Here is a 10466-nt window from a genome sequence, read left to right on the forward strand (position 1 = left end):
TCCCTCCCTCCCTCCCTCTCTCGTGTTAAAGGCCCATAAACCAAAAAGAATAGGGTGTTGCTATAAAGTTTAGAGGAAGACGATTATATTTTCCTGATCAGAGCCACTGCAATCAGGAAATTAACAGATATGTTTCTAACTGGCATCTTGGCCTCCAAGCTCACCTTAATTTGTACCGGCAACTAGGAAGTGACAATTGCTGATTTTAAAATTCAAGGCAGTTTCTACCTGGGCTTCTCTTCTCCATGGTTAGCTTGGTATATCTTACTCAAGTTAAAGCTAACCAGAGTTCCCATCCACAAGAATATGATGGCCACAGATCTATTTTATGTTTGTTGTCAGGATTACTGGTGTAAGAACCTGCTTCAAACACTTCGCTTATCGCTTTATACATTTCCCCCTATCTGTGCCCCCCTATCTCTGTGTGGACGTCTAACTCTGTCCAGATCGGGGCCACACTTTCCCCAAACAGATTTTTCTACGAAGCTGGGGGATCCCTAGTTTGCAGAAAAATCTAAAATGTTACAAAAATGCACTGGCGAGTTTAAATTCCCCCCAAATTAAATAAAGTGTCTCTGTACGCACAGACAATGCACTTACCTTTGGGGGCCCCGGTGGTGGCTGCAGCGGAGAAACCCATGAGTCACTGCTGGGCCTGGCTCTCCGGTGAGCAATGGGCACGCGGGGGGGCGAGCCTTGGCAGGCCTGCCTGTAACTTCTCCAGGCGAGCCCCTGAAAACAGTGATGTGAGGAGGGAAGCCTCAGTGGGCCTGCCTGGAGTGGTGATGTGTCTGGGCGGGAAGACTTGAGGAGGAAACTTGGGAAGGAAAGACTTGCCAAGAGCAGTGATTGGGGGGGGGGAAGCCTCACAGGGCTTGCCTGGAGCAGCTCTGGGAGAGCCGGTCACTGAGGCAACGGGCGGAGAGGCCTCAGCAGGCCTGCCTGGAGGAGCAGCTCCAGGCAAGTCACCCAGAGCAGTTAAGGTGGGGGGTGGTGCTTGCCAGCGTAAAACTATGGTCTGTGCTGTAGATCTAGCAGAGGCATCAGCCGACTGTGTGGGTGCCCGCACTTATCTCCTGCTTAGATAGGCAAATCACCTCATCATGGATCAATTGAGCGAGAGAATGTTTATCCTCAGACAAGACATCCAAGTACTGGTAAAGCTTTTCCGGAGGGAAGCGCTGGCACCCGCTCATAATTGCCTGGTAGGGCCGCTGACAAGTAGGACTTTTGCCCCACTCTACTTATCCAAAGGTGCGGAGTAGGGCCCCTGCCTTTGTCTAGGTTGCAGCTCCTTGGTGATGTGGTGAAGGAGGAGAATGCACAGACAAAAACTCACAAGAGTCCTGTTTAATTTTGCAGAGATTCTTTCAGAGACCCTGCAGGTATGGAGGATGGTCTCTGCCACACTGAAGACCCCTCCAATGATTCAGGGCACAGTCAGCACAAGATCTTATCCTTGGGTTTGTTGTCAGTGGTTGTGACATTCATCTCCAAAGATCTTGCCATTTTGAGAATCAGTTTGGCGTAAAGCCTGTTGGGGAAGGATGATGCTGGATCCCCCGCCCCTTCATTTGGAAACAGATCTGAGCTCCCTTTTCAGACTCAGCAAAAGGGGCCCTGGAGAAATGTGCCACAAGGTCACGATGCCTCAAACCTGAGGAACAATACCAAGTCTGATGCTGCTCAGGGCTACTTGCTCCAGCTTCTCCATCTTTTACCTCTTGGAGCTGCTTGGGCAGCTGGAAGGGGGAATTTTGAGTGGACAAACAGTGACAGAAGCCCTGTTCACATGTTACAGCACACACACTGCATGTGCACACATCAGTTTCTTTACTGTCCTCAGTGTTTTGTTTATATCATAAACAAAAGTTTTCTTGTTTCGTTTAATCGTAAGAAGCGCACACACACACACACAGAATTTAATACCTCTATGTGTGTGTGTAGAGGATATGAATGAATGGGGGCAGCGAGTGACTGGAACCGCATTTGAGCCATAGATTGGTTCATTGTCACGTTGATGGTGGGGTGAAAGTCGTTGAATGACAATGAACCAATCTATGCAAGAAATACATTTTCTGGATACTACTGTACAAATACATGATGGATGCATAGACACCATCTTATATCAGAAATCTATGGACCAACAAACATATCTACATGCCTCCAGCTACCATCTTTACCATGCCAAACAATCCATTGCTCTACACTACAGCTGCATCTACTCCAATCCTACAGACAGAGATTCTCACCTGAGGGATCTACAACAATTCTTTTTGGAAGTAAAATATCCACCTGATGAAGTCAAGAAACAGATTAACAAAGTTAGAATGATACCCAGAGAAAACCTGATACAAGACAGACCCCATGGAACTGTCATTATCCAGTAGAGGTTGTAAGTCACTTTGAACTATTTTGAGTTGAGAGCTCTATGAGACCACTAGTGGGGTTCTGTTATTGCTATATATACGTCCATCTTTAAAAAGGGTTCCAGAGGAGATCCAGGAAATTACAGGCCAGTCAGTCTGACATTGATACCAGATAGGTTGGTGGAAACTGTTATTAAGGAAAGAATTAGTAGGCACATAGATGAACAAAACCTATTGAGGCAGACTCAGCATGGGTTCTGTAAGGGAAGATCTTGCCTCACTAACCTGTTAGTGTTCTTTGAGGGAGTGAACAAACATGTGGACAAGGGGGATCCAATAGATATTATTTACCTTGACTTCCAGAAAGCTTTTGATAAAGTTCCTCATCAAAGGCTCCCAAGTAAGCTCAATAGTCATGGGATCAAAAATTGGCTAATTCATAGGAAACAGAGAGTGTATAAATGGGCAATTTTCTCAGTGGAGGGTGGTAAGCAGTGGGGTACCACAGGGATCAGTACTTGGTCCAATGCTTTTTAACTTGTTTATCAATGATTTGGAGTTGGGACTAAGCAGTAAAGTGGTTAAATTTGCATATGACAGAAAGTTGTTCAGGGTGGTGAAAACCAGGGAGGATTGTGAGGCACTCCAAAGGGATCTGTTGAGGATGGGCAAGTGGGCGTCAACATGGCAAATGGGGTTCAATGTGGCCAAGTGCAAGGTGCTGCACATTGGAGCCAAAAATCCTAAATATAAATACACATTGATGGGGCCTGAACTGGCAGAGAGAGATCTTGGAGTCGTAGTAGATAACTCAATGAAAATGTCGAGACAGTGTGTGACTGCAATAAAAAAGGCCAACACTATGCTGGGGGTTATTAGGAAGGGAACTGAAAACAGATCCGCCAATATCATTATGTCCCTGTATAAATTGATGATGCAACCTCATTTGGAGTACTGTGTACAGTTCTGGTCACCACACCTCAGAAAGGATATTATAGCACTGGAAAAAGTGCAGAAAAGGGCAACTCGAATGATAAAAGTGTTGGAACACTTTCCCTATGAGGAAAGGTGTTAAATACTGGGTTCTAGATGCATTGCAGTGCTCAGCTCAAGTTTATTAAGTGATTTTAGCAAGCTAAAAAACAAACTAGCAGGGCTTGAGCCCTGCTTATAAAGCATGCAAACACCACACCCAACACCCCCCCCACTCTCAGTGATAGGCTATTTACATTACACCTCTTATCTACTGGTTAATTCCTGGATCCAGGCGAGCTATTGTTCTAGAGAAGCAAGCTCAGCCCATTCTACGTACAGCCTGAGGAATGGCTTAGGCTCAATACATAACACCCCTCCCCCCTAAGTTCAAAAGCTCCTTAACAGACAAAGTCTCTTAAATAGGCTGGTTTGTGTCATTCCCGGGGTGAATGTTGCAGTTCTATCAGGGGAGTTGCGGTCTCTGGACTTGGGTCTCACATTGCTGGTTTGGTGCTGGCAGATGGTAGCGGCATTGGCGTGACATCGGGGCAGTCTGTGGACGCTTGCTCCGATGCTTCGCCCACTGGTCTGTTTGGCTGTTTGCTGCCTGCTGGAAGCAGAGCCTTGCGGGCTCTGGTTCCTGTGGCAGTTCCATGTCACAATCTTTTCAGACCGCTGCCGGCAAACCTGGTTCAGCTGGAAGGAGATGGTGGCAGAGCTGGTCTATGTGCCTCCGAAGAACTTGACTGTCGTCGGTAGACACTTCATAGGACAGGCGTCCGGTAACTCAGATGACTTTGGCGGGAATCCAGGCTGGAGAAGTTTATCGCGTAGACGGTGTTACTGGGGGAAAATCCTCTAGGCGCCTCTTGGATCTCTGGAGACGGGCGGTGCTCTGGAGCTTGATCTGGGTGCAGCCTGTCCAGTCAGGTGGTTAGGCACCTGCCCATTAGGAGTTCCGCAGGGCTGTGGACGGTGGAGGTGCTTGGGGTCACTTGGTGGCCAAAAAGGAAAGCCGCGAGTCTATGGTCCCAGTCTTTGTGGACAATCCGCTGGAGGGACTCCTTCGTGGTTCGCACCATCCTCTCTGCTTGCCCATTGGTGGCTGGGTGAAAGGGAATGGAGCGGATGTGCCTGATGAGGTAGCGGCCCATAAATTCCTGGAACTCCCCCGAAGTGAGCTCCATTGTCCGTCACGACTATGTCGGGTAGGCTGTGTGTACTGAAAATCTGTCGGGGGGCCTGGATCGCTGCTTTGGAAGAGGTGGAGGCAACAGGCACCACCTCCAACCATTTGGTGTATGAGTCCACCAAAATGAAGATTTGCCCTTGGAAGGGGCCAGCAAAGTCCAGGTGTAGCCGGGAGCATGATTTGTGGGTGGATTCCCACTGCTTCACTGGTGCCCTGGGAGGTTCCGGTCGGGTTTCTTGACAGGCCTGGCAGTGCTTGACACAGGCCTCTATTTCCCCGTCCATGCCTGGCCACCACATGTAGCTGCAGGCCAGTACTTTCCTCCTCACAATTCCAGGATGCGTCTTGTGCAGAGCCGATAGCACTTGCTGGCACAAAGGATCGGGCACCACCACCCGGCTCCCCCACAGTAGGCAACCCTTGTGGGCTGATAACTCGTCCCACCAGGAGAGAGCTGCAAATTCCGGGTCCACCCGCCTGGTGGGCCAGCCCCTCCCCACCCAGTCCAAAACACGAGAGAGGACACGGCCCTTTGCGGTGTGGTGATACAAGTCAGTTAACTGTGGAGGGTGGTCGGGAAGTTCCTCCATGAGCGGGATTTGGTGCATGGGAGCGGGGTCGGGATCGCAGGAGCGGCAGGCGGCTGAGGGCATCGGCATGTCCCATTGCCTTTCCTGGGCGGTGGAGGAGGGAGTACTGGTATCCTGCCAGGAAGATCGACCATCGCAGCACTCAGGGCATCTGGGGGGGGGTCTGGCGATCCGGAGCCAGCAGGCCCAGCAGGGGCTTGTGGTCTGTTACGATGGTGAACGGCCACCCGTGGACATAGTCATGGAATCTCTTCACCCCCACCACGATAGCCAGCGCCTCCTTGTCAATTTGCACGTAGTTGCACTCGGCCGAAGACAAGGTGCAAGAGTAGTACACCATGGGGACCTCCTGGCCGGCCGGTAGCTGATGTCCAAGGATGGCACCTACCCCGTACGGGGAAGCGTCGCAGGTGAGGACGACAGGCATTGCCTCATCAAAGTGGACCAGGACGGCGTTGGAGGTGAGCAGCTCCTTGATGTCTCGGAACGCAGCAGCTTGTTTCTGGCCCCAGACCCATGGAGCCTTCTGGTTGAGGAGGTGGTGAAGTGGTTCCACAATTGCAGCTTTGTGGGGCAGGAAAGAGAGACAGAAGTTCAGAAGCCCCAAGAAGGCTTGGAGTTCCGGCTTGGAGGTCGGTGCAGGGGTGTTGCCAATGGCACACACCTTGTCTGGGGCCATATGGATGCCCTCCGCATCGATGGAGAATCCCAGGAACTCGACCTGCGGCACCCCCAGGAGGCATTTCTCCTGCTTCACCTTGAGGCCGGCTGATTGGAACTGCTGCAGGATAGTGTGCAGCCTTCTGGCGAAGTCCTTGTCTGTGGGGGCAGCAATTAAAATGTCACCGAAGAAGGGCTGTACCCCAGGAATTCCTTTAAGGAGAGAGTCCATTAGGTTCCAGAAAATTCCTGGGGCTACACTGACACTGAACTGCAGCCACCACACCTGGAATGCGCCCCTGTGCGTCACTACAGTCTGGGCCTCCGTGATCACATCATCTGCAGGGAGCTGCTGGTAGGCCTGAGCTATGTCCAGCTTTCCAAAGATCATGGCTCCCACCAGAGAGGCCAAGACATGGCTGACTAGTGGAACTAGGTAGGAGTGGTCCTGCAGCGCCTTGTTTATCGTGCATTTGTAGTCCACGCAGATGCAAACGTCCCCGTTGTGCTTCATTGGTGTCACAATAGGGGTTTCCCAGAGGGCATGTGGAACTGGCTCTAAAACCCCATGAGCCACTAGACGATAAAGCTCCACGTCTATCTTAGGCTTTAAGGCAAACGGAACGCGCCTAGCCTTCAGCTGTATGGGCCGCATCTCTGGGTTGAGCTGCAGTGAGACGGGGGGTCCGGTGTAGCGACTGAGCACCCCACCAAAGACCACCGGGAACTTGTTGCACATCCACTGAAAGTCTTTTGTGGCCATGTGGTGCACCCCAGTCACTCAGAACCCCCAGGGCGCGAACCAGGCTAGTCCCAGGAGACTCGTGTGACTGCCTCCCACCACCAGCAAGTCCAAAAGTCCATCAAAATTCTGGTACTGTACCCGGAACTTGCCCTCCCCTCTCACGGCCACTTTGTTCTTTTGGAAGTCCCACAGGGTGAAACCCACAGCCCCCCCCCCCCCCGGCCCCCCCCCCGGACAGAGTCTCTTAAAAGTGTCCTCTGAAATTATGGAGATGGAGGACCCTGTGTCAAACTCCATCATGCAGGGATTTCCCTCGATTCGGACAGTCACTGTAATTTTATCAGGGGTGTCCCGAGGCAAGTTCAGTACCTGTTGCTGCTGGACAGAGGTGGTGTGCAATTCTGCGGTGTGTGTGGATGCCGGGCTTGCTGTAGGTCTCCTCCAGTTTCCCTTGGCACAGCAGGCTCGGGCGATGTGGCCAACCTTCCCGCAGTTCCTGCATGTGGCGTCCCGGAACTGGCAAGACCTCCGCTTGTGGGGCTCCCCACAGCTGGTGCATGGTGTTGATGTGGCGGTGTCAACAGTACGTGGTAGTGCAGACGGGCAAGCGTTGTGGTGTGTAGGAAGCTGGAGTTGCAGGACCTCTTCATCGTGGTGGGCCTCCACGATGCTGGCAGGCTTTCTGCTTGCCAGACCTCTGCGGTTAACTGATCAGTGGCCTCCGCAGCGAGGACCACTTCCATGGCCTCTTTTAATTTGGGATCGCCCTTGGCGAGGAGCTTCCTTTGAATCTGCTCATCCCTCAGGCCACAGACCAGTCGGTCACGAAGTGCGTCCTCGAGGGTGGCATGCTTCTTTGCCGCTGCCTCGATCCCAGAGGACTCTGGAAAAAACTCAAACCGGGAGAAGTAAGACTCCCAGTCTTCCGCGGTGGCGTCAAATGCGTCGAAATGCCCTGGAGTGGCAGCCATAGTCCTGGGAGTGATGCGATGTGCGATGTGCATGGCAATGGAGCTCTTATAAAGCATGCAAACACCACATCGAATACACACCCACTCCCAGTGATAGGCTATTATACCTCTTATCTATTGGTTAGTTCCTCGATCCAGGCGGACTATTGTTCTAGAGAAGCAAGCTCTTTAGCTTGGAGAAATGACAGCTGAGGGGTGACACGATCAAGGTTTATAAGATTATGCATGGGAAAGAGCAGGTCGAGAAAGAAGTACTTTTCCCCCTTTCTCACAATACGAGAACTCGTGGGCACTCAATGAAATTGCTGAGCAGTCAGGTTAAAACAGATAAAAGGAAGTACTTCTTCACCCAAAGAGTGAGTAATACATGGAATTCACTGCCACAGGAGATGGTGGTGGCTACAAGTATGGACAGCTTCAAGAGGGAATTAGATAGGCATATGGAACAGAGGTCCATCAGTGGCTATTAGCCACAAGGAATTCTCAGTCTGGGGCAAGTGATGCATTGTATTCTTGGTGCTTGGGGGGGGGGGTCAACAGTGGGAGGGCTTCTCATGTCCTGGCCCCACTGGTGGACCTCCTGATGGCACCTGGTAATTTTGGCCACTGTGTGACAGAGTGTTGGACTGGATGGGCCATCGGCCTCATCCAGCATTGGCCTCTCTTATGTTCTTATAGTTACCTAAATTCACTGGGGCCTAGGGAGAGCTTTTCAGGATCATTTAAGTGATGTCTCTGGGCACTCTGACATATGACTTTTGTATCGTAAACTTCATGGCTGCCCCCCTATTATTATTGTTTCCTGGAGAGTGTAAAGAAAGCTCTGCTTGTAGTCAGATTTCATTCTGTAAACACATATTTTCTGCCTTATAAAAAGGCACCAGAACTGGCGAACGGCAAGGACTAAATGACAGTGCCTAAGCAAAGGATGCACAAAGAGGAAATGGTCCCCTCCAGTGTCAATCACATTTGTGTCAAATTGAAAGAACAGAATGAAGAAGCTGGGAGAGAGACACAGACATAATTTCTACACATGCTTTCTAGGTAGGCAGATTATTTCATTCACTGCTCAGTTGTATCACTGACCTCCCATGTGAAGGAGTGATTGTTTGATCAAACATGCTTACCTTGGACATGACAAACTACGCATCTTGTTGATATACGGACTATTGTTAGCAAGCACCAGCTTGTGTTCTACCTCCTGATCTGTATAGATTACTACACTTAATTAACAGCTTCACTGCTTACGTAAAGCACGCTGTCAGAGTACAGAAAACGAATGTATTAAATCACCTCAGCCTTACACAACCTGAGCACATGCATCTTGGTATGGGGCTAATTAAGGCCCAGGAGAAGATTTTCAGCAGAATCAGTCCCTTGTCTGGCAGTGGGAACCCCCCCCCCCAGGAGCACATGGCCTGTGTCTTCTCATTCATCCCTGGCCTTTTGACGGAGGCTAATAGCAAGGATATCAATCGGTGCCAAGAAGTATACTTGGGTGTCCCTGCTATGAGATTGCCTTGTTGAGATCAAACAGAACTGCAGATGTTGATCCGTACTTCAGCTAAAGTGAAGTTTTAAGAATTAATCTAACAGCACAGACTTCAGAGAAATATTACAGTTGCTAGACACTAAGGCCAACCACCGCCAATATGTACCTGCACAAATATCGAATATAACCGGGGGAAGAGCCTCATTCCCACTGGAGTCTGGGCCCTACCCCCCCCGCCCCCCGTGTGACACTCAAGGGACAGGCTGCTTGGAGCTGCACGGAGGTGGGGGGGGGGGTGGGGGGCCCCGGCGGCCTACCTTCCAGCTACCTGCGGCCAGGTTCTGCAATGCTCCGGCTGCCCCTTCCAGCGTATCTGGGTTGGAGCACTCAGAGAGAAGTGTGAGGTAGGGTTTGACTATGGACGGGTGCCACAGCATCTGGATTCCTTTGGGTGGTTCTGCACATTCCGGGAGAGGTCCGACTCCATCCCACTAGAAAGAGGAAGAAAAGGAGATTGTTACCAGCAACATGAAAGTGCTAGAAGAGACAGATTGACCTGAAATAACAGTCATGATTGACACACACGCACACTCCACGGCTCCATTCAGGGTGTAGCACCCTCAATCCCCCCCCCTCCACGAGTAGTGCAAACAGCTAAAGTGAGGCAGCTTGAAGCCACACTGTCTGAGAATTAAAGCCCACTCCTCGAATAAATAGAATGATTTAAGCAGGCTGACCTGCAACCAATTTCCTCCAATATACTACCAAACATAGCTCTTGAAAACCTTTCTGCTAAGGAGACTAAATTCTCTATGAAGCTCCGAAGTGTCACTTTTGCAGAGTGCAATGTTTCTTCCTGTCAAATGGACTGCCCAGAACTCATCTCTGCCTTCGGCACTGGTGAGCCCCCACCAAGCAGTTGCAGCCACTCCCTGCGAGGGGGGGGCGCGGAACCCTGACCCTCCGTGGCACAGGGGGCGTGGATGGCTGAGGGGGTGCAGCAGGCAAAGTGGTCTTTGTACAACTGAGACTGCTAGAGAAGCGCTGCTGCTGCTTCTGCACTGATCTCATCAACCTTCCAAACCAGTGGGAGGAACACGTGAAAATGTGTCTGACCAAAAAAGCCCTTTTGTGATGAGTCCACACTTATGCGTGGTGGGGGGAGGGAGGGAGGGATTTCTCACCCACCCCCTCTTCCTGGCAGTCCCCATGTAGCACCCTGTGCTGCTCCGGAGGGTTCCCTGGTTGGGTTGGGGGGGCACGGGGGGAGGAGGCAGGAAAGATCCATTATATGAGCAGAATGTACAATTTTGGTTACATCTCCCTATCCATGTAGAAGAAGAGATTGGATTTATACCCCATGGCCCTTCACTTGGAGTCTCAGAGCGGCTTACAAACTCCTTCCCCTTCCCCTCCCCACAACAGACACACCCTGTGAGGTGGGTGGGGCTGAGAGAGCTCTGACACAAACC

The 10466-nt window shown here is 51.0% G+C and overlaps 1 protein-coding gene across 1 annotated transcript in view; it reads right to left on the bottom strand.

Annotated features, from left to right (window-relative positions):
* Positions 1 to 10466, bottom strand: part of CTNND2 (catenin delta 2) — a 307472-nt gene that overhangs the window by 73966 nt on the left and 223040 nt on the right. Inside the window, exon 9 of the mRNA XM_015405710.1 lies at positions 9312 to 9485. Coding sequence (XP_015261196.1) covers positions 9312 to 9485 — 174 coding nt within the window. The remainder of the gene's footprint in view (positions 1 to 9311; positions 9486 to 10466) is intronic.

This window comes from Gekko japonicus, unplaced genomic scaffold (assembly GCF_001447785.1).
Source record: "Gekko japonicus isolate JY-2015 unplaced genomic scaffold, Gekko_japonicus_V1.1 scaffold1340, whole genome shotgun sequence".
In the NCBI taxonomy this organism is placed as follows: Eukaryota; Metazoa; Chordata; class Lepidosauria; order Squamata; family Gekkonidae; genus Gekko; species Gekko japonicus.